This window comes from Daphnia magna, linkage group LG2 (genome assembly GCF_020631705.1).
Source record: "Daphnia magna isolate NIES linkage group LG2, ASM2063170v1.1, whole genome shotgun sequence".
NCBI lineage: Eukaryota > Metazoa > Arthropoda > Branchiopoda > Diplostraca > Daphniidae > Daphnia > Daphnia magna.
This window is the reverse complement of record NC_059183.1, coordinates 16,901,689-16,928,521: the sequence shown is the minus strand read 5'-3', so window position 1 is coordinate 16,928,521 and position 26,833 is coordinate 16,901,689. Positions and strand designations below refer to the sequence as shown.

Below are 26,833 nucleotides of genomic sequence, written 5' to 3'. Positions count from 1 at the left end.
CGTAAGGATGAAAAGGTTATATGTTCCATAGTACAGAAGGCTAGCACTGCACAGGAAGCCGGCAGCACTCTGTCCTATCTTCTTTCATGGTAACACGACGTCTTTGACGCGCCTGCGCTCCTCTCTCATTTAAAAGTGAAAAACGATATGGGAAAATTTATTCAAAAAAGAAAACAAATAAAGGGTAAAAAATAAAAGAGAAGAGAAGAGAGTATATTATATGACTGCTAGCATATATGTTTTTGCCTATACAATATATAGAAGTAAGAGAACGAATCACGATTTTCAATCTTATCTCTTCAACCTATTGGAATGTTCACGCTCGACGGGACTCCCGACTGTTTTTTTCGAGGAGAAAAAGAAAAAAAAGAGGTGTCGTAGTAGGCTAGTAGGCCTATAGTCCCTGACAATGTATTCCGTGCCCTATGATGGTTAAGATAATAACGTGTCATATCAAGCAAGAGTGTACGCACTAGCTATATAAAAAGCACAATGATTTCTGAATAGGTCTTTTTTTTAGTTATTTTTTTAAATTTCACGATGAACAGAGTGAACTTATCTAAAAATAGAGAAAATGGGAGCCGCGCCACTGTCAAACAGACCAGTGATTGGCTCCTTTGACGTTACCCATCTGCTGTACATCTTCATGGATTCCTTGTTCTTTCCCCATTTATTTCGCTTGCTTTCATTTTTTTTTTACATACTCCGCTAATGAATTTCCAACCGTCAATTTTGATGCCGTTGACGTCTGTAGACGCCAGCCACCCCCCCCTTCCTCAATTCGTGCGGTCCCAATAATTCAACTACAGATGAAAGCTGTCCCGACATAAATGTTTTCTGTGATATGTTACAAGTGCAAAAATGCGTAATGCATTAGGCAATGTTCCATTTTTTAATCTAAAATGAAAAGTCTTTCAATTCCATTTTTTTCCCGTTCCAACTGTAAGCTTTTTGTTGATAGTATCTCAGTGCTGAGCCTTTATATATAGATGAACGTACTGTAGAGATGACGAGACCTCTATGCTAGAGGTGGTACAGGAAGTGTAAACGACAGTGAGGGCAAAAAGGGAGTTGAAAGAAGGCGTGGAGACGAGATTGAAGAAATAATAGAATAGGCCTACACATCAGCGTATAGGCGGCAACGTATAACCCCTATATGCATGTTTAAGGCAGCTATACAGACAAGCCATTTGGAATCGCTACTGTATGGGCCTGCCAACGGCTGTCATTTCCGTTGAATATTCCAATGGTTCTTCTCGCCGACTTTTGTCAAAATCGCCTTGCTCTGCCTCTTCTCTGAGTGGAATCGGCACTCGTTATGTGCTTCACTATAGATCACCATCTCTTAAAAACTTTCTTTCCCATGTGCGAGGCCTTACGGTCCTTACTTGCTACTGTGCGTTTGCCTCTGTTTCCTGATTACGCAGATCCCAGCAATCAATGAGATTTGATCTTTCCTTACATGTCAGCGTCTTTTCAGTTCCCACGGCCAAAAACCTTCAGTGGAGCACAACCAATGAGACGTTCCTCATCTTAACTTACAAGAACGTCTATATAAAATATTTCGCCTATTCTAGTTAACATTTCATAATCACTCCCCCTATTTTCAATTTTAAAGACAATTTCATCGCATCGCAGATTGAGAAAGTTCAATTTTACGGTACAGTTCAAACATACGACAAATTGTCTTATGTTGTATTTCAAGAGAAAAAGATGGTTAGTGTAGAGTGTAGACATCTCATAACTTTAAAATGGCCAAGATAATTGGCATTACTAAACGTTGTTACATTTTTCCGTTAGAATTAACAGACGAAGCACAATACTTTTCTAAAAATTCTCTGTTGGGGTATATATCGTGTTCATAAATAAACATGCGCCCGCCTTGCTCCACAAGGTTTGTCAGTTAAGACGATACTTTAAGCTGACAATGTGAAGTAAAGCATCTGCTTGTTTTCATACGAAAGCGTATCGTGAAGTTCAAAGGATTATTGTGCTATATGTTCCTGATAGGGATAGTTGCAAAACGGAATGGCATACTGTGGATACATGTCTCCTCATGAGTCATGTCGACCGACCCCACATTTTTTCTGAGATTTCTCCCGATAGATGGTGCATATTTTTTTGCAAAGGGTCCTCCATTGATCTTTTATACGTTTTCTCACTTTCAATTTAGAACGTGGACATTGGTATCGTCTTGTATAGAATATAACGTCTTTGTCAGGTTCCCGTAATTTTGGGCTGAACGGTGAGAGATTGCCGAGCGATTTAGACGGCCGATCCAAGTTTCGGGTATGATTTTTTTGACGATAGATGGCGTTTAGACGAAAAATCACGAAAACTAGGCGAAATAAGGCGAAATAATAAGTGGGAAGGCTATACCCTTCCCACTTTTTCATTTTTGGCCAAATTTCAAATTTTGCTTAAAATACATGAATTCGATTCAGAATTGAATTAAAATCTCGAAAATCAGGTTTATTTTTCTATTGGTTTTATAGTTTTTGATTTAAACGTTAAAATCCCTAAATTAAGTTGTTGCGCTAACAGCACTGTTTTCGTTAATTTTTGAAACGGCTGGTATAATGAGAAAACCAATCACTAAATCGAAATCAGCGTTTAATTTTGATTATGCCGTGTGATTTTTGGATAATTTCAAGAAATGTCGTTTTTGGCCGATTTTGACAAAAGTGGGAAGGCTATACCCTTCCCACTTTTTCATTTTTTGCCAAATTTCAAATTTAGCTTAAAATACATGAATTCGATTAAGAATTGAATGAAAATCACGAAAATCAGGTTTATTTTTCTATTGGTTTTATAGTTTTTGATTTAAACGTTAAAAACCCTAAATTAAGTTGTTGCGCTAACAGCACTGTTTTCGTTAATTTTTGAAACGGCTGGTATAATGAGAAAACCAATCACTAAATCGAAATCAGCGTTTAATTTCGATTATGCCGTGTGATTTTTGGATAATTTCAAGAGATGTCGTTTTTGGCCGATTTTGACAAAAGTGGGAGGGCCCTTCCCACTTTTTCATTTTTGGCCAAATTTCAAACTTTGCTTAAAATACATGAATTCGATTCAGAATTGAATGAAAATTAAGAAAATCATGTTTATTTTTCTATTGCTTTTATAGTTTTTGATTTAAACGTTAAAAACCCTAAATTAAGTTGTTGCGCTAACAGCACTGTTTTCGTTAATTTTTTAAACGGCTTGTTTAACGAGAAAACCAATTACTAATTCGAAATCAGCGTTCAATTTCGATTATGCCGTGTGATTTTGGATAATTTCAAGAGATGTCGTTTTTGGCCGATTTTGACAAAAATGGGAAGGCGGGGTGAAGCGGGGTTGATTACTTCACACTTCGTCTTCATAGTACATGGATACGTTGTCAGTTTTGCCGTAAGGACAAACGGTTTCCGAGATTCTATGGCGAATTGGCGACCAGGCCGGACCCTATCGGGAACTTCCTGAACGGAGTGAGGGCCCCTAGTATTTTCCTGCTTCTTGGAACAAGGAATATAGGAACCCATGACACTGGAGGCAGCCGAAAAGCCGACCTACACAACGACGGCATCGAACACGAGACGATTCGAAGTGATCAACAACCAGATAGCATAGGGTAGTGTTCGCCTCCTCCAGATGGAACATGCGCCTGACAGTGTCTACTCAACTCAAACTCAACGAGTAACGACCAGTAAAAAATAAAATTATATAACAAATAGCTTGCTTGTTATTTAATTTTATTTTACTTGATATTTTAATATTCGATAAAAAGCAGTACCCAGTACATAAAATAGCAACAATGAGTCAAATTTCTTTGTGTTTCTTAATAGTTGAAATACATTTGATTAGGATTTAAGTAATACAGATTAGGTTTAAATACAAATTTGATTCGTCTGTCTGTACAGCACAGGCTTCGCAAAGTGCACAGCGCCCTTTTTGCTGCCGGGAGGAAATAGACCATTTAGACACTAGCGCCCACCGGCTGCCGGGGCGAAATAGATTTTACCTTTTAATTTTGGTAGGAGGGGGAATTGGGCGGGCCGCCGGTGCCATCTATCAACCAAAAATCGCAAGTTCTTGCTGATTGACAACTGAACTTGAAATTGTAGAAAGCAAACAAGCAATGAGTTAGGATTTTTGGCTCCCAGATGGCACCGGCGGCCCGCCCAATTTCCCGATTTTCTGATACAAAATAATTAATATATCTTTAAGGGTTAATTTTCAATGTAGGGACATTTGGTAAGTCAATAATTTTTTTTTTAACTGAATTTAATTTAAAAAAAAATTACATGGGTTACATAGGAAATGTCGAACAGTCCTGTCCTTTAGTTAGAGTAGTCCATGCCTCAGGTTGGTACGAAAAAAGGGCAAATTTAAGTGTAATTATGTATTAACGGCGCAATTTTTCAAAATAAGGTGAATTTAAAACATAAATAAAAAATTCCCAAATTGCACCGTCATTTTGATTTTAGTCCCAAAAAATCGGGAAAGAAAAGGAGCCCTAGTCGATTAACTTTTCTAGCACACGAACTGATAATAAAAAATTCTAAAAATAAAAAAAGATGTTTTGCCTTATCACCCCTGTAGACGACCGGCCTGCTAGACTAGCGAACCTAGCGGGGAATCCTGGAACCACTTAGTTAACCCCCACCGTTTTCCCCTACAGAGAGTGATACGGCGATCGTGTACCTTGCTATTTTATCGTGAAGTAAAGTCTCGGAAAAAAGGTGGTCGAAAACCGAGTGTATCACTGGGTACCCCAGAGGTTTGATAGAACCCCTATCGGGAAACTGAAAGCTAACTAACTGAGTTTTGATAGAAATTTTTTGCTATCGGGAACTTCTCAAACACCGTGAGCCGTCCAGTTAAAAAGCTCAAAATTTCTGTGTGCTCTGGAACTCAACGTGATGTTTCTTACTATAGCTGCCAAATATCGATAAAGAATATAATTAAGCTACTGTTATCTAATATTTCCTACCTTTTCTACTATTAAAAAAGAGCAAAAAGTGTATACTGCAAAATAGAACATTTATTTTCGGCGTTAGTACATGACTCGCCAAAATTAATGATCTATAATCTTTTAAGTCCCATCCTTCCATTCCGTATACAAACAGACAATGAAACATTAAGCTGATATATGAAGAAGCGCATGAGTGCGCATGAGTTTGCCGATTGGAGGTTAAAAAAACAAACAAACAAAAATAATGAAATTAATTAACATCCCCATAACGAACCCATTCTGGAGGTGAAAAATTCCCACTTACTCCAGAATACATCTTAGAGTCACAGGCCAATGATTAAATTAAAGAATCTTTTAAAACACGGCAATTTTCTCCGTCGCTCGATGTGGTTGCGAGAAAATGCACGATTCTTCCTCGATGGCGCTCCACTAAAATAGACAGCACTTAGTCTGCAATTATTTTGTTTCAGGACGCCTCTTTGGTTTCGTTTTCGCTGGAGTCGCCCGAAATACTGGAAGCGGAACTCGGAATGTTTCCCTCGGCAGTCGGCCTGAATTTGTTGCAGCAAGCACATTTAGCGAACTGGCGATCGTAGGGTTCCAGGGAGCGACAAGCAAGCGGAAGCCACTTCCAATTCCGCATTTTTTTCGGTAGCCATGATGGTTTTCTTCGTTGTAGCGTTTTGATGATGGCTATGGCGATCAAAAGAAGCAAAAACGGAATACCGACGCATAATAGTGGGATAGTGCCAGCGACGGAGAGACCCAAAACGATTCCGGGGAAAAGGAAGAACATTCCCACCAAATAAATAATGGCGAACCATCGGTATTTGGCAGTCTCGTTGCCGAGGAATTTCGCCATTGGAATGGGAAATCGCATAAACGGAATTGGGTAGTAAAGCAAAATGCCCGTTACGTTGAAAAACAAATGGACAAGTGAAATTTGTAAAGTGTCCTGAAGTTTTTCGGGTGGTGCAGCCAACGCAGCGATGAGTGCTGTCGTTGTCGTTCCAATGTTTGATCCCAAAGTAAGTGGATACACTCGTTCAATGGAGATGACACCGATGCCGACGAGTGGAGTAAGTGTCGACGTAAACACCGAGCTCGACTGAACCAGGAAGGTAATAACCGCACCAACAATCATAGCAAGATAGCCGGTCAGCCAAGGGACATACGGAATTTTGGCATTAATCACTCGTTTGATAATGTTAGCAATGTGTCCTGAAAATTCGTAATATTAGTAGGTCAAATAAATTTTTCTTGTAAATTGGATGGGAAATGGATTGGATGGGAATAATTATACCTTTCATCATGGAATTGAGAATTTTGACCAAACCAACGAGACATCCGCAGAGCATGAAAAGTGACATGAATAAGAGAATCAGACCAACAGCCCAATCTTCCAGCCCCGTGTTTTCGAACAAAAATTCACCGTCTGAAATGAAAAAAATAAATAAATAACAAATTATTATCTATTTTAACGGTTTTTGAAATTACAAACGTACCACAAGGAACAGGATCGGTGATGTTTTCGCCGCATTGCTTGATTAAGGAAGCGTTGTCGTAACTAGAATCGTTTGCTGCCCAACCCTGAAGGACTTGGGAATCAAGCTAAAAGTACAGGAATTAATGATTTAGTATTTAGTCTGCAAAAGCTAAAAATTGATTTTTCTTACCTGAATGATCTTATCCACAAACGGGTCTATGATGGCATTCAACAAGGTAACCTCGCCAGCCCCGGAAGAAGAATTGACCCCTTTAACAATTTCTCCACTCAACCATTCCAGATAACCGAGTCCAAATATCGAGTCTGTTCAAAAGGGAAAATGATTATGACTCTGGTCCTTTACTAATGATTTGACACTCTCACAAGGTAAATTTCTTACATGAAACGACTTCAATGGTAAAGAGAACGATGACGGCAAGCCAATTAAACATATCGTGTACAGTCGCTCCAGCGAAAGCTCTTCTAAACTCGTTTCTGTTGGCGATTTGGGTGAAGGACACAATTGTGTTTGTCACCGAAGTTCCAACATTGGCGCCCATGATGATTGGAATTGCCATATGAACTGTTATAACTAAACGAAATTGAGACACAATTAGAATGATTGCAGGCGACAATGGTTATCACTTTGAACGTTCAGCAAATGACACAATAACAAATATTCCAACTTACTGTCTGCGGCAACCATGCTAACCACAATCGATGTGGATGTTGAGGAACTCTGAACGAGTACGGTGACTAGAATGCCAATCATCAAACCAACCACTGGGTTTTGCATAAGTTCACTTTGCTGAAAAAGTTCACCTGGGACAGAGAAAATGTGGATTTTTAAATCCTTGAATTCAGGTCATTCTTCTAAAGTAAAAAAATATTTACCGGCTGTTTTTCCAGCAATGAGGCGGAATGCGCTAGAAAGTAAACTTAGGGAGCATATGAAGAAGTAGAGCAACCCCAGTGCAGTTATGATTTTGGCGAAGTTGATTAGCACTCGGATTATTCTGGCCTTCGTGGTCATGTCTGTGATTCATGGTGAAATATAACCTTCCTGTAGATCGTTTCCTTATGAACCAAGGCTAACATTTTTTGCAACATACCTGCCCATTTCTCCGAGTCGTCTACTAACTCGACGATGGCCCACGGATCGTCAGCATTGGCTGCGATGGCAGAATCAGAATCATCCGAACTCGAACTCGAACTCGTCCGTCGACTGTCAACTCCTTTCTCCATAAGGTCGGGATTAGTCACGCCCACTGTTTCGTTAGAAACATTTTCCTATCAATAAAAAAAGAAAAAACAACACGGAATTCGTTAATGATAAGTAAATCTTAATAGGGTGTTTTAAGTGTAAGAGGAAAATTACGTAAGGCAATTCAAAGTTTAAAACGACACTACCTCGAATGGTGGGTTGACGACCTTTCCTTCGAGGGTCAGTTGAGTAGCCTTACTGATTGTCATTTTCCTATGACCAACAAATTCAGTTGAAAATAAGTGTTATTAAGCAGAGAAATTGCGGAAAAAATTACCAGGGATCTATGGCCTTGGCAAGAGTGGTTCTTCACCTTGAGTTTACCAAGTGACGAACGCTTCTGCGTGTGCTGCAACTGGAAATCAGCGAAACTAACCCATTTTATAGGTGAGAATTCCGTGTAGTGGGAATGCGACCGGCCCCTGTTATCCAACCTCCAATCACTTATCGTGACACGAAGTCTTCAGAGTCATCACCACGTGCAACCAGAGTGATACATTGTGTCACCATTCTTAAGGGTATTCACACTTAACAGCGATTGCGTACCAGGACTTTGACTGTACAAACTATCACTTAATCCCTGCCCAGTGTCACTTTTTATCTTTGTAAGCCGTGTCGAGGGAGCGATCACATTTGACAGTCAAAATCCTCTATTGCGCTAGCATGGGAAAATTTGGAGAGGATTGGCTACTTTATCTGACTGGATGAGAGAGAGGGCGGGATAGATAAATATCAAGACATTCTAAAATGAATAGCATATCGTCTGGGTTTAAAAGTTACTGAAAAAATTCCTACTTGTCTGTGATTCCTCTCATCTTTTATTGCCTACTGTACGTCCATAGTGGTGGCAAAGTAATGAAAAGGTGGATTGAAGCTCGCATGGCAAAGGCCATGAATTCAGAAAAACTGGCTTCATTGAACTTTGAATAGGCGGTACGTCGTGTTGAATGATATAACATTCATCAATCCCGTGTGCATGTAAGCTGTAAAGTGACCCAACTACAAATGGAGTAGCATGTGATCGGATTTAATCTACGAGCACCACAACCAGAGGTGCTGACACATTCCCTTTCCCTCTCTTTGCCAAGATAGAAAAATGCACTACGTTCGTCCTTGGACTTAAACGAACGGTGTTGACAGGATTTACAAACAACTCAATCGTTAAACTTATCAAAAGGAATCGGCACTAGAAGGTTGATAAAAGCCTTTGATAGCCTTTCACGGCTGTAGCGGTACATGTCCAGTTTAAAATACACGCAATATAAAAACAAACCTAATGATTGCTGTAATTGAACTCTTGTTGATTTTATTGAGAGAGTACAATCAACTGATACGCCGGAATGTGCTAATGTGGTCGGGAACAAATCAAGCACAAAAACTTGAAAAATAAAACAAGCGCAAAATTTATCGAGAAAATAATACCATTAGTTTACAAATTTTCTCATGCCATGAAATATAACATAATCCCATCATTTCAGTATACCAGATGATCGATAAAAATGTTACGTAACTTATGGCCTTGTACCTATTGCGGTCGCCATTGCTTTACAGGTAGTCTTAACTCTTAAGCCGCGATAGTATCTCGACTTATTTTCAGGTTGTCTGATTCAAATCAGCTGAACTTTCCGATTCGACGACAACAACGGTACTTGCAATGTTGCTTTCTTTGCTTTCTTCACTCTGTCGAAATTTGTTACAACAAGCGCATTTGGCGAACTGACGATCGTACGGCTCTAGAGAGCGACAACCAATGGGCAGCCACTTCCAATTCCGCATGACGGACGGCAAAAGTAATGGCCACTTTCGCTGAAAAATTTTAATGACGGCTATGGCTATCAAAATAATTAAGAAAGGGATGCCTACGACTAGCAATGCGATAGTGCCAGCGATGGAAAGACCCAAAACTATGGCAGGCAATAAGAAAAACATTCCCACGAGGTAGAGAATGGCGAACCATCGATACTTGGCAGTTTCGTTGCCGAGAAACTTAGCCATCGGAATCGGAAATCGCATGAACGGGATAGGGTAGAAAAGTAGGATGCCAGTGATGTTGAAGAATAGATGGACCAAAGCTATTTGTAAGGTGTCGTGCAGCGCATCTGGCGAAGCTGCTAAAGCGGCAAGAAGAGCTGTTGTCGTCGTACCAATGTTGGATCCCAGAGTGAGCGGATAGACTCGCTCCAGCGATATAACACCGATACCAACGAGCGGGGTAAGAGTTGATGTAAAGACAGAGCTAGACTGAACTATAAATGTCATTCCAGCTCCAACAGCAAGTGCTATGTAACCGGTGAGCCATGGAACGTAAGGGATTTTTGCGTTGATCACGCGCTTGATGACGTTGGCAATGTGTCCTTCGTTTGGTACAAAATGGTATTGCTGTGACTTGACTTAAATAAGAAAATTTCCCAAATTTGTTACCCTGCATCATAGAGTTGAGGATCTTGACAAGGAAAATTAGGCAGCTGCAAAGGATAATAAGTGAAATGGCCAAAAGAATTAATCCTACAGCCCAGTCTTCCATTCCAGTGTCTTCGAATAGAAATTCTCCATCTGTGAAAAAGCAAATGAAAAATGTTTTTTTGTTTTTTTATTCAACAATTTGTGCAATAAAAGAGGTTCATAGGGAAACAAACTTACCACATGGTATAGGATCGGTGACATTTCCGCCACATTGCTGAATTAGCGAAGCATTTTCGTACACGGGGTCATTGTTAGCCCAACCTTTTAGCACTTTCGAATCGAGCTGCAAAGAAGCGATCGCGTTCATGGAGTTTTGACATTGAACAAAAAAGTTGATCATGTAGCAACTACTAAAGCGTCTTACCTGTATGATAAGGTCCACAAAGGGATCTGTTACTACCGTCAAAATCTTAATTTCTCCTTCACCGGAAGACGTGTTAACTCCCTTGACGATGACACTACTCAACCACTCCAAATAGCCAACACCGAAAATGGGTTCTGAAATTGCGAATTGAAAACAGTTTATTGAAAAACCGACTGAGACGTGGGTTACGTAAAATACTTACGGCAAACGATTTCGACGGTAAAAAGAACGATCACTGTCAACCAATTGAACATGTCGTGCACCTGAATACGCAAATAGTACAACATCGGATTAATTGGACACCGTTGCAAAAAAAAAAGTAGAAAAAAGTATACCGTTGCGCCAGCAAAAGCTCTTCTAAACTCATTTTTGTTGCCAATTTGAGTAAAAGAAACGATTGTGTTAGTAACGGAAGTTCCTATGTTGGCACCCATCATGATTGGAATCGCCATTGCAACGGTCAGAACTAAGTAGGTAGAAGTTTTTTTGTTAATCAACAGGTAGTTACGTTTGGTAAACTGCCTAATAGCGACGTACCACCGGCTCCGACCATGCTCACAACGATGGAAGTAGATGTGGAAGAACTCTGGACCAGTACAGTGACTAAAATGCCAATCATTAATCCAACAACAGGATTTTGCATGAGCTCGCTCTGCTGGAAAATCGTACCTATACGCAGTCAATAGGCCGTTAGGTCAATAACAATTATTTCACAGTTGCAGACTTGGTAATCATCTTGCTTTTGAGGAGCACTTAACTTTTAAATCTATCTAAAAAGAATATTAAAAGTTACCAGCTGTTTTTCCAGAAATCAGGCGAAATGCGCTGGAAAGTAAATCTAGCGAGCAGATGAAGAAGTACAGTAAACCAATAGCAGCAAGTATTTTCGACACGTTGGTCACCACTCGGATGACTTTAGCTTTTGTGCTCATATCTGGAACGCAATGCATGTTTAAAAAATTAGGAAACTAAGTGGCTAGACTAAGTATAATTTTACACTGTTATACCTTTCCATTTCTCGGAATTGTCGACTAGCTCAATAATGGCCCACGGATCATCTTCAGCTGATGCTGGTGCCGGAACACTGTCGACACTTGTACTATCAGATGCTTCTGATGGAGCCTTCTTCCCTCTGGAATCTATACTACTATGGCTTTCAACGTCATTGCAAACAGAAATCTAATGGAAATTTTTAGATAATAAAAAGAATATTTTCAATGTTATTGAGGTTCGATTTAGGTGAAGTTGAAAATGAAATAGGAGAACACTTACGGCATCCGAAGAATGTTCCGTGTTCTTTTCTTTCGGATCGGCATGTGTTGGGATCAGTGCGTTTGTCATCTTCGTTGCCTATTAAGTAAAAACGAATAAGATGATAAAGAATAAGTGGCCATTTACTTTTTCATTATGGAAATAAGATATACCGGTTCTGATGAGCGTTGAACTTGGTCGATGCTATTTGACAACAAGACTGTTTCAAATAATATCTTCCAAGACTAGTGAGAGTTACTAAGGAACTGCTATCCGACCAGGTGTTTGCGGCCGAATTTATTGAAGTTCCATTTGTTCGGAATGCAAGCAACGTTTTTCATATCGCTCCTTAATTCTTCTTTAACATATAAATTTACCCACGACCACGCGTTAATTGCCCCTTCTTCACGTGATATAATTGTGGCCTTGTGCAAGTTTCTCATGTTCGAAAATGTCGAATAAATGCTTTGCACCCAAAATGCGCAAAAGATAACCTAACACCTAGTAATAGGTGCTAGGTGCCGTTAGTATATCTACCTGAAACACCATACCTCAATTAATAGGTTTTCAAAAAACCATTTGAAGTCGACCAACACTTCACCAGGGGAGCTGATTACGTAACGTTTAATCGTTATAGTCAAGAGTAGTAAATTTTAGCCCAACCAAAGCTGGGGCTAAAAGGGCTTAGTTTTATTAGCTATCCCCAGTCGTGGATTTTCCGATACGTGTTAAAATTTTACTTTGCAACATTTAGCGGGTTTCATAGCGAATAAATCTATAGGAAGTGAATGTTCGACTATATGTGAGTAGCAGAAAGTAATAATTTTTTTTTTTTTTGGCTCAGTAAATATAAGATGGTAATATCAGCAAACCCTGGCCGCCATCGAAAGAGGATCAAAATTAACAGCATGGAAATGTAGTGAACTCCAAATGAAAAGGTAAGAATGAGACATCCGCAAAACAAAGGAATAAATCCGAAATTACAGTTTGAAAAAAGCATGAAAAAAGGAAATCTTTGAGATTGTTAGATTGGATTGAAATTTTGTGGCTACGTGTTTAAGACCTCCAATCACACTTAACGTGTGTAATCCGTGTTTCTTATCGAGATCCGTAAAACGCATAAAAAAGGCCCACTTTCCTTAAAGAAAGACCAGTCCGTCCACCGGTTTCCAGTACGCCAAAACAACATTGAAGTCCAGCCAAAATCATGTTTTTGTCAACCACTTCATACAAAAAGAAATGAATCATATTTTCGTGGTTGTCAACAACTACTTTATGTTATAGGTTAAGGAAATCCGAGTCAAAACAGGGTTGCGATGCAGTAGTCATCGTTGGCTACTTGCACCACCCCTAACATATTCTTAGTGTAAACAAGCACTAAGAAGCAAAGCAAACAAGAGAAAAAATTGCGTAACACGTGTGATGTGGCACGTCGTCTTAGTTAATCTATTTGTCCCGTCCCTGTATTATCCTCCTACAAGGTTGCGGCTCAGCCAACAACAAAATGGCTACAAGAATCAAGTAGACGTTGAACATTGATCTTTCGCGCACGGCACGCCCGTGTTCGTACGTTAAGCTACAAACAAGTATATTATCTTTCCTTAAAATGCCAAGCCCCCGAACTCAGTCAACTCTTCAAGAAACAAATATACATACATATTTGATTCACATATTTATTTTTCATGGTAACGCCAAACAAAATGGATATGGTGAGCCAAAGTAGGTCATTTCGTTCATGCGCATTTTTTAAGTGCGTATTATTACTATCGGGAAGCCGGAATTTTCGCTTCACAGTGTAAGGTTCACTAACACATTGAAGTTCACGCGGCGCAATCACAGATCCGAAACCAGAGAAGAAATACGAGAAACAAACGCTTGAAACAAACTGCATATATTGCCTTTAAATATATGTAAAACGATCAGGCATATACAAAAAGAAAAAAAAAAAACGAAAAAAAAAACGTGTACGAGATTCTATTCTGTTCAAAGTGTAACAACATCTGACCGTGCACATAGCCGTCTCTATAGCCATAAAAATTGTGCGCTCGTTAGAATTGAAAACGCTTTTTAGGCATACCAATTCGATTCATTTTTCCGGATTAGACACTCTGTTCATAGTTTTATAGTTACGCAATAGTAATTGCATGGAAATAATATAAAATTATAATTTAAATACGAAGGCTGTGGAAGTGCGGTTGGGGTATAGGCGGTATTCCTAAATCGCCTATTTTTTTCTAACTTTGATGCGAATCATCTCGCCATCCGCCGTAAAAGAAGTTGCATTTAGCGGTAAATTCTAGGTAATACTAGAGCAAGAGATTCGCAAGCAACATAGCCTAAGTACCGCTCATAAATATATGAACTAGCCGAAATGGTGCGTAAATAGGCATTAAATAGGCATAGCATCCTCCCAACCAGTTACTCGTATCCCAAATTCGAATGACCAGCAGGAAGATCATTGCCATTTTTATCTGAACTCTTACAACAAATGCAGCTCGATAGGAGTCGATCAAAGGGTTCTAAGGACCTCATGCAAAGCGGGAGGAACTTCCAGGTCCGCATAGCAACCGGTAACGCAGTCGGCATTTTACGTTGTAAAACAGAGACGATCACGACGACTATCATCAAGATGACGACGGGAGCTAGAACAGCGATCAGAGTGATTGTGCCAGCAAAAGAAAGGGCGAGAACGATGCCGGGCAATAAGAAGAACATTAAAATGAGATAGGCGATGGCGAACCATCGGTACTTGGCCGTCGTTTCGCCTAAACATTTAGCCATCGGAATGGGGAAGCGCGTGAACGGGATTGGATAAAAGAGCAAGATACCTGTCACGTTGAAAATAAAATGACACAACGATATCTGCAAAGTGTAGCGTAGTTGTTCAGGTGGGGCGGCAAGCGCGGCTATCACGCTAGTGGTTGTTGTGCCAATGTTGGATCCCAAGGTGAGTGGGTAAACTCGTTCCAGCGAAATGACGCCCACGCCGACTAATGGAGTCAGTGCCGATGTGAAAACCGAACTGGACTGAACCAAAAAGGTCATAATAGCGCCGATTGCGATGGCCAAGTACCCAGTAATCCAAGGGACATAAGGAATGTTAGCATTGAGTACTCGTTTGATGACGCCAGCGATTTGACCTGTTAGAAGGGATAATGTCAATCGTGAATAAAGTCGTATAAGGAAACAGACTGACTTGTACCTTTTAGCATCGAATTGAGCACTTTGACAATACAGACTAAGCAACCGCAAAGGACGCTTAGCGAAACTACGAGCAAAATCAATCCAACTTCTGTATCGTTCAAACCAGTGTCCTTCATAAGGAAAAAACCTGAATAGTTTCCAAAAATTTTTGATAAAAGGAAATGATTTCTAAAAGGATAACGGAATGACCCATTTTTAATTTTAGTTTTTTATTGTTTTTTTTTTTTTGTTTTTGTTTTTTAATTTTTTGTTTAAAAAAAAATAAAATGTTAAGACTTTTTTGTGCTAAGGTGTGGCCATACTTACAAGGTTCTCTAATTTTGACTCCGTTGACCACAACCGGGCAGTATTGTTTGATTAAAGAAGAATTAAAGTACGTGGAATCATTTTTCGACCAGCCTTCGAGCACCCCTTTGTCAATCTGCCAAATGTACAAGCCTTCGTTTAGTTAACGTTCTATAAAACTTGATAAGGCCCAATCAGTTCCGTTCGGTTTATTACCTGGACAATGAGCTTAGAAAGCGGTTCAGTCAAAGCGTTCAGAAGCTTGACCTCACCGCCTCCTGGGCCACCAGATCCAATGTGTTGCGTTGCGGCTTCACTCGTGACCTCAAGGAATCCTAATCCAAATGTCTCTCCTATTCGGAAATGTTTTCGCTAATTATTAGAGCGTCCAATTACGCAAATCATTCGATACGGTAGGTGAACCGCAACGTTTTACATTAAAGACTATTAAAATGCAAGATTGGCTTACGCGATATGATCTCGACAGGAAAGAGAATGATAACCGACAACCAGTTGAACATGTCCTAGACATAAATAAGGATAAATATAGAGAAAACTAATAATAACTATTTAATAACGATCTCACGTGCACTGTGGCGGCAGCAAACGCTCTGCGGAATTCGTTACGATCGCCCATTTGGGTCAATGAAACAATGGTATTGGTTACCGAGGTACCTATATTTGCTCCCATGATAATCGGAATAGCGCACCGTACCGTGAGAACTGCAAAAGAGAAATCAAAACATGGCGATGACGAGCACATTTAGCATTACGCGTGTAAAGTAAATGAAATAACGAAAATCGCAATATAACTTACAGTTCGCTGACACCATGCTGACAATAATGGATGATGAAGTTGAAGAACTTTGCACCAAGACCGTGGTTAATATTCCTATCATGACTCCTACAACGGGATTTTGCAATAGATCGCTCTGCTTGAAAATTTCTCCTGTAAAATGGAAATTTCCACGATAAACAATACGCAATGTTTGTCAAACAATTACTGGGCGTCATCCCCCAATGCAGTAATTGCGTGTTACTACACAGGGAAAAGTGCTTTACCTGTGGTTCGTCCACCAACTAGCCGGAAGGCGCTAGACAGTAGATCAAGGGAACAGACAAAGAAGAAAAGCAAAACCAGCAACGCTCCAATCTTAGCCACTCCAATGGCGACTCGCATGGCTTTCGTTTTCTTGTCCAGATCTGTGACAAAACAGGACACTTTTTTAAAAAGTTCGATCAAATTTGCAGATATGTCTTTCTACAAAAGACGCAAGCGTTCCGCGATTGGAAAGGAGCCCAAGGGCTGCAAGACAGTCATTTTTAAAGAGTGGATTGAATGCGTGTCACGCATCCTTTTTTAGATTTCCGCTCTATAAATCCGAAACGGCGTCTATTGCGTTTCGTAATCTGACATTTGGTTAGCAGCTGTTATTCTGCTTAAGGGGGAGGAGCGGGAAGGAAACAGGTGTCACTTGCACAATCATTTTCACTGCACTCCCGGATGAGAGCGGTATGACAATCAACTCGCGGAACACGTTATTACGAGTGGTGACCGATGCAAAACGTGAATGTTTTATAGCATACTAATGTTTACCTGACCATTTCTCCGACGTGTCCATTAAATCCGTAAGAGCCCACGGATCGCATTCAGCTGCCGCCGCTTGATTGACAGTTGAGCAATCAGAGTCGTTGCGGGTAAGCCCCAACTCAACGCGGCCAATGTCACAACCATTTTGGCCATTGATTTTCTCGCTTGATTTTCCCAAGTGAGTTTCCTGGAAATATATATACAAAACACGATAAGATCATGATGGATAAAATTCATTGAAAGTGATGCTTACCGGGCAAAGTTTGTCCCCGTTTTCTTTTGTTGCACCGTAGTTGGTGAGAAGATTTTCGGGTTTAGACAACATGTCGCCTGTGTTGTTGGGGACTTTGACGACTGGATTGAACGGAAAGGAGATTACTCGAGCCAGCGCGCCAAATGTAGTGAAACAGCAAAGATTTGCGCTTGTGTCGAACGCTGCGGGACCGGTGTTCGTTCACCGCTAGAAGAGAATGAGAACTGAACTGAATCGCTTCGCAAAAGTGACCGGAAATTTTATTCTACCCTGGTCACGTGGTCACGTGCTCACAGGGAAGGAAGCTCCGGTTGCCGTGAAAAACAACACAAAAAAGCCGATGCCGCCCGCGGCTAGGGCTCTGTCTCTTTTTCCCGCTCACTCTCGTTGGCTTGCTGATTTTTTCGGTTTTAGAAATGTGCAGTAGTTTCCCCCCTCGATAACGAGACTGTTGAATGTTAAGGTTACAGTTAAGAAATGCCCTGAAACTATGCTAAACGAGATGATTAGTTGATTACCGCCAGTATTAAGATTTTGCTTGGTACAAGGTAAATACAAATTCCGGTTTCTGGGATAAATTAGCATTCCTTATAAGCGATCACCTAGGCACTTTAAAAAAATTTTTACCAGTTTGCTGATATCTTGTGTTACTTTTGCTTAATTCGCTCGTTAGTTTTTTCGTTCCACTATGCTTCTACCCGTCAAAGAACCTTGAGTTAAAATCAACACATTATTTTAAGGAGAAGCTGATTGTGGTTGTTACTATATATAATACCGCAAAAAAGCGTTGCATAACACAAATCATGTACAATAATGATACCTCGTCTATGGGTGTACTTGACCAGCGGTGCGCGGAGGCCTTGAAGTTGTTAAAGAATGGCAGATGCATATTTGATGCTACTCAAAATTGGTATCTGACCTTGTCGAAAAGTGGACTTAGATCCCAAGATACGATTGCAATAGAATGTTTGCCAAATTATCGTCCATGGTTATACTTGCACCACGCGCACTATAGGATGCCAGACCAAAAATTATAAAAGAAAAAAAAAAAAGAACACGTTCACTTTCTAAGAGAATTAATCTCTTGGTGGAGCGTGTCAGTCACCTTCCGAATACTGCGAGGAAACAGCTAGTAGTGATGGAGACAAGAATTCGACCACCAGTTTATCGATTGAAGCTTCCGACATCTAGAAGGCTTGACGTCGGTGCGCAGTAAGAAAGGTACATCGTCACGGATGACGACTGTCACCACAGCGCAAGCGCTACACGATCACCGTCACCATCAACAGACAATTAGATCTCGGTGACACTTTAATTGTCTAATAAATGTCGTGAATTAAAACCAATTTTCAATGGCTATTTATGGGGTGGTTTTTTTTTTTTCAAATGCAATTGATTGTATAACTCTGATCAGTCATTTTCAAGAAACGATAGTCTTTTCATATTGATTATTTGTTATCGAGCAAACGCGTTAGTAGAGAATACATGTGACGCATTTCCGTGCAAAATAAGTTGCGCGTTCTGGATCAAGGAAGAGTTGCGATTACCACATCTGTATAAAAGAAATCGATGCAAGCTCCGCGCCAACGCACAAGGTTGTTTTCGAGAAAGGAGTCGATGTCCGTACATGTTTTTAAAAAATCCAGCTTTGTTGGCATGTTCAAACCATTGATTGAAAAATGAAAAAGAAGGTTTCAGGGGAGCTCTACTATTTGATTGATTTAAAAGTCTTGACTTGAGACGAAAATGCATTAAGCGTAGACACAGCACATCCGACGTCAAGGTTGCCCTCGTGACGAACGCAGCTATCTTTCTATGTCGGATTCATTTAACAATTTGCGGTACGTTCAAAGTTCTTCTTCCATGAACGCGTCAGCATAAAATTCCCATCGATTGTTCGGCTGGTTTTGGATGATTTTTCCTCTTAATGCTGTCTATTTCATGCCCCAGTTCTCAGCTGCTTGTAAATACCAAACTATGGTATGGGATAAATATCCAAGGATATGGTGGAACAGAAAAAAAAATGTTCTATCCCATTGGAGTTTGGGCTCCTGGCTTATTGTTTTACGACAGACTAATGCCAACAATGTCTACAGTAACAGATTTGTTGAAAAAGCCAGTCCCAGAACTACGCAAGGGCACTTCACACTTGCGCCCAAATATCTGGAATCGTGATGTCCACAAAAGTATACGGAACTCAAAGTGGACATTGAGCTTTTAGGGTCTTCCATCGGTTACCTTGATCAAGTGTTAGGCTATCGCTTTACGGACAAAAACATTGCATGGATAAGCCTACATATTTGACCAAGGTGAATACGCAGGTAACCTTGACACGCTTACGGACCATCCGTGATTTAAATTAGGTTCTCTGGTGACTGTGAGAAAACAATAAGAAACCCTGGCGTGCCGGGAGCCATTTTCTTGAAAGCGACTCCGCAAAATTAGAACAATTCAAGGAGAGATTTCCTATTGGTCAGGCTTAGTTTCATATTGAAAGGTGCTATCTGAACTTTAAGTGGCTTTGATCGATAGAACTTCCTACTGATATCAATTTTTCAAGGATGATTGATTCGGCCCTAAGTCCGGAACTACGGCATGACATTCACGTTGCGGCAACAAAAACATTTTGTGCCATGTGACAAACTCCCTGCACCAGGAAGTTCCCTGCAGTTTGCAAAATGATGCAGTTGATTCTGAATTAAAGGAGTAGCGTTCCAGACTTGGCGTGCTACGATTTCGTTCAATTTTACATTGATAAGCGCATCCTGCTGCGGACTATAGGAGAATGGATCGACTACATAAAGTGAAACGAGTTTGCGTGTATGCGTTCCGTTGAAAACATAACAAGTCGATAGAATAAACGACAACTATCTTCTTCTTTTCAACAACCTATTGGGAATGTGGCGTATCGAGGTCAATTTCACTCGCGATACACGAATCATTCGTGATTTACGTTAGTTGGGTGAAAAATTCAAAGTTTTTAACAAATAACGTGAACAGGATAACGGAACAGCGATGTTGCAACAATTTTGCGTGAAACGGAACTACGCAGTTCAGGTATAATTTTCCTGATTTCAAATTTCCCAAAAAAACCTAAATACAACTGTCAATGAATAATTTTGTGAAATACGTTGAGTAACACTCTTCAGGAAAAGCCTACCGCAAATCAACGGTTTCCCTTTTAAGAAAAACAAAATTCGCGATCGCCTACAGCTTGTATCTATTTAACTATGGTGGACTTTCGATGGTTTCAGCCTTGTTGCATTTCCCAATACATGGAATAGTTGGAACAATAAATTCCAACCAGAATCACCCAAAGCTAAACAAAAGAAGTGTGCGGTTACCAAATATATATAGTACGTGGGGGATTCACGAAGCACAGTTTTTTTTTTTTAAATCAACGGACATCTATAAAGGCCACTTCTCCAAAATTCTGTACGCTGTAACCCTCATTTCGGCGGAAGGCGAGGACAAAGCTGAACAGACTCGTGACTATTAACATTGCCCAAGGAAATGATGACAAACAGGAATTCGGAAAAAAAAACGCATTTGATCTTTTATTCCTTTATTCCACTTCGTAGCCCATAGTTAAGGAGAAATTGAATGCATAAAGCATGAAATGGCTGGAACTCTCTGGCCGGATTACTATGTTGCACTTATTGGTTCGAACGTTCCAGCCATTTCAAAACATCCCTTAGAATAAATCGACTAACAAAGTGAAAGTAAATTCGACGTTACAAAGTGAAAAAAAGTCGTTTCCGGTACAAGACAAAGGCGATGAGAATCCAAACGGCAGCCGCCGTCAAATTCATAGACAGGTGAGCGGCGTGTGTGGAAGCTAGCGGCTGCCAAGAAAAAGGTAACAAAGGTCTGGCGAAAACGTGGCCGATGTACAGAAGCAGGGCGTTCATCCCTGAATTTACAATTCATAATGGGTATTCGGTATATACAGGTCACTCACTTAAAGTATTATCACATCCTGGCTGATGTCATGAAAGCGGAACAGGAAAACAAAACAAAAAAACAAAAAAAAACGAAAATGGTTGCATACCATTCTAAACGAAAGTGACTCTAAGTTTAGCTCATAGATGGCGACGCAACACAGAGAGACACAACAGCCAGAAGAAATGTGGCTAAATTCGGTGAAAAATTCAACTTCACTTACCTGCATAGCGGAATGGAGCTCCCGACCACCATGACAGAACATCAATAAAGACGTACAAGATGGTTAGTACACAAAACGCTATCGAACTTGTGACCAACGCGAACGAAAGAGACCATAAGTTCTTGTTGATGGGAATGGGTCCGTCGTTGATCCTGAAGTCACAAAGGAGTCCTCCTGTTAAACCCTATGGTAAACAACAAAAATGTAACAGCGAATCCAAAATGTAGCCTTTTGATAGTGCATGAACTCACTGTTAGCAGACTCCAAAGTAGCCAGCGAATAATCCGCTGTTTATTTGCTGGGAAAGCTAAAAGTACTTTTGCGGCTTCTGCTCCCAAATAAGCAGTCAGGACACAAGTTAACCCTCCAAGCATCCCTAAAGTAAAAGAATAGATAATCAAAAATCAAGTTTGGAAACCAACTTTTCTGATATTTCGAATGACGAGTTAGGAGGGTTGAGTCTGTGATAAAGGGGAGGAGATAAAGGGGAGGAGAAAAAAAGAAAAGAAAACCTTCGGGATCAAATGCAAGAGTAGTATCATAAATCGCTCGCGGAGTTGGTCTCTGGTAAATATGATCGTTCCCGAACAAAGAGATGTCAACATAACGTGCTGCACCTCCAGTACAGTTTTTGTAGAGGCCATTTTTCTCAAGTCCACCAGCTCCTGTATAGCCTCTATAAGATATTCAATAACATTACTATTGGCCAAGACGAACCGCCCCTCTTATAGTCATGTACAAAAGTAATGGTAAACTTACAAAGGGCAGCCTGGAACGGGAAGTAGGAAAGTGATGAGTAATTGAGTTGTCACGAGTACGTTCACAATAATCCACTGGCGCCAAGAGCATACGATATCACGGATTGGTGCAAACCAAGCGTACTTGAAACATAAATTAGCATAGGGAATCCAACCAGTGATAAAGGCATTTCTAAATATCTGTTTATACCCTGTGATTGTCTTCGGGATCGAATCCTATGAGTTCGATTAAGGCCACGATAAGGTAAACAAAAGACAGCCGCTGAAAAACTCCTGGTATTCGGAAAGTTTTAACATTGTTGTTATTCAGAGAGTTCAAGACGAGGCCAATAACCAGCATAGCGACAGAGCGTCGAACTATGCTGAAAAAGATCCGTTGTTTGCTGAGTGCACGTCTTAGCTGTGAATTGAGGGATAAGACGCAGCTGGCGCCCAATATCCAAACAAAACTGTACGCCAGAAAAACAGCTGTTTTAGTAAGTAATGGAATCTAATGTTCATTGATTTTTTTTTTACCACGGAAAAATTACATCGGCAACTGTGATTCCGTTCCATGGTGAATGCTCAAAGAACCAGTATCCTATGCAAATATATTACATCATTAATTTTTAATCATCCTCTCTCAGTTAATAATATAAAATATTTGTAATACCTCCGCCCCCGTAGTTGACGATTATCATTAAAATTATAGTTAACCTTAGAAAAAAATAAGGTTGCATGATTAATACATTTAAAAAAATATGCTTTGCTTGTTTTGGCTTAAGAAAAATATAATTACCCACGGAAAGTATCAAGGCATCGGATACGATATCGTATTTGGTTCGCCTGTTGAGCTGAAGAATCCGTGATTAATAATGAAGCCTCTGCAGTGCTTGAACCAGGCAACCAATTTGACAAATGGCAGGGTATATATCGGTCTTGCATTACACACTTTAATCCCCAAATAACCAATACCAGGAAAATTGCTACAGAAGCCCACAATAAGGCTAATATAGAACAAATATTCTCAATTAATGGCACAAGATACACTTAGCTGAATTTTTGCCTATTCTTACGAAGGTATATGTTTGCAGGATGGTTATTTAGTTCAACACCGCTACATTCTTCGTGACTTGCATTCATTGAGTACTGTCCAAACTCTCCAAACTGATAGCTGAAGCTAACATATAATAAATATTAATTTAGACACAAAAGATCCTAATAATTTTAACTACACTTACTTGCACACAGTCAATTCATTTTGTTTCACCTGGAATAATGTAGGATATGTTGTATTTACTACTACAACTGCAGTACTGGCAGGTCTGATTAAGGCAAATTTCCACATTGGACACTGAAAGAAAATGTATGCCATGTAGCGTTGATGTAAATCAGGTTGTTGAAAAAATTCTAAAGTTATGAATTAGCACCTCTTGGCATTTGCTGGATTGACCCCACAGCTCAATATCCTGTTTTGTATGCTTATTAATGTGATGCAAAGTGAAGCAAGCTTGGTCCATTTTGAGTAAATATTGTTTTTTTGTGGAGTTACACCACTCAGGTATTTCAGGTGTCCAATTCATGGTGGTAAGATCAACTACTGCATTCAATGCTTTAACAAGTTTGGCAAGTAAAGCCCACAGAAGTTATTTCTTTCTATTTAAATGTCAAGAAATGGCGATGATTGACCTCAACTAACCTACTGCCATGATAATGACGGTGAAATAAGATTTTAAAGTCATTTTATTTCCGGTCAAGTCCAAATAATGAACAGCTGACAAACGTGGAGGAGGATCAGCTGATCGCTTTGGCAGTGAGGGTAATGGCAATAATGGGAGTCCTCAAGCAGGTAAAATGTTTTTTCGCAAATTGCAAACTTGCAACGTACTCGGTTTTTTGCTGAAGAGCACCTTTTAATGCTAACCATATTTTTTTTTAATAAAAGGAAATATATAAAATGGCAGTAAACCGAAAACAGATTGACTTAAAAAGATAGCCTAAGTTTGAACATCTGATCAACCAGCTATTGCCTTTTTCAAAGACACTTTTATGATTTTCACAAGTGGTTAGAATTTTTATATTTTATTTGATTAGCAGTTAAGACTTGGGCTTGAGTTTAGATCATTAAGATAAAATATATATATAAGGTATAGTTAAAATAACTGCAACTGCACATAACAAGAATAATCGCCGGCGCATCTTTGCTTGAAATTTGCTTTGTAAAACGTTAGTTTGGCTATTGTAAGGCGAAAATCAGTTTATTGCTGGTCGGTTTTTCCACGATGCATCAATCAACTTCAATTTGCGATGAGTTTCTTGTATAGGAAATTACTCAACGGTGATGTAACTGGAAAAGCGCATGAAACAATTGTTATTTTCGGCTTTGTTTTGCAATTTGCGTGTTGTGTTTCTCGTTACTGATTGGTTGTTGCAAGACCGGATAAGTTGTGGAAGATCTGGAATGCTGATTACTATCTGTTTCTGTTTATCAGCGACTGCCACAAAAGAATGGAAACCAGAAAAGGGGTGGATGCAGAAGACGCCGAAGTACCGACGTATTCTTATTCAACATTTCTGAAGAAAATGCACCAACGAAAAATTTCAGAATGCCTTTTTTGCATAGTGATAATATAGCATAAGCAGTAGTAGAAAATCAAACAGTTTGATTGCTTCTTGAACCAAATCCACGTACGAGAAAGTTCCCATTTCTTTTCTCTTCAAATCGTCGCATTGATGAACCACTCGAAGAGTCGATCCGTGAACCAATTATGACCCATAAAAACATGTTATACAAAAAGTTGAAGAGGTTTTACCGAAAGGAAAGAGTAGAAGTTTCTCACGTGCATATCCACAACCATAAAAGAAGACAAAAAGAACCCGAAGGTTAATGTATATACGTACCTATACTTACAGGGTCTTTGTCGGTTCGCTCATATTTTCTTTTGCCTCTTCCATTTACGTTTCACCTGGCTGAAGGAACGAGGGCTTCGGGAAACGGGACCAACACACGATGCCACTTCTGGCCTTTATGAATAATCAATGAGTTTATTGATTGCCAGGCAGCTGCGTTGGTTATTTGGAAGCTATTGCTTGAGTGCTGAGCACTTCTTCCATGTTGTTTGTCGTTTTCTAGGAAATAAACGGGACAAAAAGACAGATGTACTGACAGGAGACGTACTGTATTGAAAGACTACTAAATAATATATTTGACGCCAACTACTGATTTGCGTCAGAGACTTATAATTGACCGAGGCGTGTGAAATATACATCATGTTCCAACCTCGTACACTGTAAGCCCCTCTCAGTAAAAAAAAAAAAAATAAATCATTGTGTATACCTTGAATCAACAAAAAATTGGAACACACTACACATTTCTGCAAAATTCTCCATTTACGCAATGCTTGTCCGCACAGTAACTGGAGCCAAATGGACCACGGTCAAACGTTTACTATTTGTACGTCATCATCTTAATACTGTTTTTTAAAAAAAGTAGCTGCTCTTTCGACGAACTTGGAATAGCAAAAATCAATGCGATATGACGAGGGCAATAAAGTCCATTTGGCAAAAAATCGACGTTGGTCTTACGTAAGTTTTGACTCGTTGCGTTGAACGTCGTAAATCTTTCGATACTTAAACATAGCAATAGTCGAGGCTATTGTGGTCCCGTCACATGATTATCAGAACATCGCCTCTAGGCTCCTTCCAACCGGATTCCTTACGTTGATATTATTAGTATACAGACGCCTCGGTTATTATAGACCAGGCTTCTCCGTGATGAGTCTTCGTGTGACCGTTCGTCCCACGATGGTGATTGCGTGTGGTTTTGAATATGGTCTTCTTCTTCCTTCCCCTTTTATGACAGTCTTAAGAAAATGTAATACCCCGATGGAACTGAAGGCCTGTGGAGTTAGTTTTCAAAACATATCCAGTGATGCGTACAATGAGACGTAGCTCCCAAACTGTTTACATGTTTACCTTTTACGATCTCGATTGCCTTTTTTGGGTGGTTGCGCAAAGGAATTGTTATGGACGACTATGAAAAATCTATAACCGAAAAGGATTTGTTTCAGAATCCGGTGAATTATTAACACCCGATCCGCCAATGAAATCCCAACACCGCATATACGGTATTCGCAATACGTTCTGCGCGCGTTCTTTGGAGATTGCGATCTTTTGTGCGTTGCCATTATGATGATTTTAATAGCATTCCGGTAGATTGACAGGGCATTATTTATACGCCAAACATAGTCAAGACTGAATACGTTCTCGAGTGGTTGTACATCTACTGATTGATGATCGCTAGATGCGCGTACAAGTACTAGAAGGAGGCCAAAAGATTGCGTTATCGACGCCAAGGAGACTGATAAGTGTATCTTCAAGAGTAGAATGTCACCACAACGTCGCCTTGTCCGAAACAAACAAGACCTCGTTTACATAAACCCCTCAGACGTACCCAAGATTTTGCTACATTGATAGTGTTCCTAAGTATTCTCAAAGCGTTTTCACTTTTCTTTTTCCAGTTTTAGTTTACCTTGAATCAACAGAATAGACGTTGCGAAGACTGTTTGCAAAAAAAGATGTGCGAACTGATACACGTCAACGTTGCGACAAATGTCAACAACAACAAAAACCAGTTGCTTAATAATATGTACACATCTAACTAGTTCCATTCCCAGTGCGCTACTGCCGGAGCGGTGAGAAACAAAGCTGGCAAACCCCGCGTACGTCCTACACTCACTACACCCATGGGCACACCCAACCCGAGAGGAAAAGACGGAGGGACCACAGCTGGCTTTGGAAAGGGGTCGTT

General features: G+C 40.0%; 4 protein-coding genes and 1 long non-coding RNA gene across 8 annotated transcripts; all 5 read right to left on the bottom strand.

Moving 5' to 3' along the window:
- Positions 1-5,011: 5,011 nt before the first annotated feature.
- LOC116916390 (sodium-dependent phosphate transport protein 2B) lies at positions 5,012-8,208 on the bottom strand. Its single transcript, XM_032921637.2, has 10 exons — positions 7,988-8,208; positions 7,857-7,923; positions 7,559-7,736; positions 7,341-7,481; positions 7,137-7,268; positions 6,847-7,038; positions 6,637-6,770; positions 6,466-6,571; positions 6,264-6,395; positions 5,012-6,181 (listed from the first exon to the last, which is right to left on the bottom strand). Exons 2-10 carry the CDS (start codon positions 7,917-7,919, stop codon positions 5,427-5,429), a joined length of 1,833 nt encoding a protein of 610 aa, XP_032777528.2. The 5' UTR covers positions 7,920-7,923; positions 7,988-8,208; the 3' UTR covers positions 5,012-5,426.
- A 786-nt stretch (positions 8,209-8,994) lies between these two features.
- On the bottom strand, positions 8,995-12,112 carry LOC116916391 (sodium-dependent phosphate transport protein 2B). Its single transcript, XM_032921638.2, has 11 exons — positions 11,962-12,112; positions 11,810-11,887; positions 11,545-11,716; positions 11,331-11,471; positions 11,075-11,206; positions 10,873-11,003; positions 10,740-10,800; positions 10,538-10,671; positions 10,351-10,456; positions 10,132-10,263; positions 8,995-10,064 (listed from the first exon to the last, which is right to left on the bottom strand). The coding sequence occupies exons 2-11, from the start codon at positions 11,876-11,878 to the stop codon at positions 9,304-9,306; spliced, it is 1,839 nt and encodes a 612-aa protein (XP_032777529.2). The 5' UTR covers positions 11,879-11,887; positions 11,962-12,112; the 3' UTR covers positions 8,995-9,303.
- A 1,551-nt stretch (positions 12,113-13,663) lies between these two features.
- Positions 13,664-18,382, bottom strand: LOC116916392 (sodium-dependent phosphate transport protein 2B). Of its 4 annotated transcripts, none has more exons than XM_045169461.1 (14): positions 17,942-18,382; positions 17,749-17,831; positions 17,640-17,689; positions 17,391-17,569; positions 17,122-17,328; positions 16,875-17,055; positions 16,340-16,480; positions 16,095-16,226; positions 15,864-16,000; positions 15,747-15,801; positions 15,494-15,630; positions 15,299-15,413; positions 14,991-15,119; positions 13,664-14,928 (listed from the first exon to the last, which is right to left on the bottom strand). In XM_045169461.1, exons 5-14 carry the CDS (start codon positions 17,191-17,193, stop codon positions 14,207-14,209), a joined length of 1,821 nt encoding a protein of 606 aa, XP_045025396.1. In that variant the 5' UTR covers positions 17,194-17,328; positions 17,391-17,569; positions 17,640-17,689; positions 17,749-17,831; positions 17,942-18,382; the 3' UTR covers positions 13,664-14,206. The 4 variants fall into 4 exon arrangements, with proteins under 4 accessions (XP_045025396.1, XP_045025397.1, XP_032777530.2 ...); XM_045169462.1 differs by lacking the exon at positions 17,942-18,382 and adding an exon at positions 17,897-17,912; XM_032921639.2 differs by having other exon boundaries at positions 17,640-17,831.
- A 2,287-nt stretch (positions 18,383-20,669) lies between these two features.
- LOC116916393 (heparan-alpha-glucosaminide N-acetyltransferase) lies at positions 20,670-23,877 on the bottom strand. The gene is made up of 13 exons (XM_032921641.2): positions 23,723-23,877; positions 23,454-23,635; positions 23,265-23,377; positions 23,100-23,203; positions 22,823-23,030; positions 22,697-22,740; positions 22,561-22,624; positions 22,235-22,493; positions 22,046-22,167; positions 21,799-21,962; positions 21,538-21,662; positions 21,287-21,470; positions 20,670-21,034 (listed from the first exon to the last, which is right to left on the bottom strand). Exons 1-13 carry the CDS (start codon positions 23,763-23,765, stop codon positions 20,856-20,858), a joined length of 1,791 nt encoding a protein of 596 aa, XP_032777532.2. The 5' UTR covers positions 23,766-23,877; the 3' UTR covers positions 20,670-20,855.
- Positions 23,878-25,186: 1,309 nt separating this feature from the next.
- Positions 25,187-26,747, bottom strand: LOC116916405. Its single transcript, XR_006643372.1, has 2 exons — positions 26,555-26,747; positions 25,187-25,323 (listed from the first exon to the last, which is right to left on the bottom strand). It is a non-coding gene; the product is annotated as an uncharacterized LOC116916405 (long non-coding RNA).
- Between the last annotated feature and the right edge of the window lie 86 nt (positions 26,748-26,833).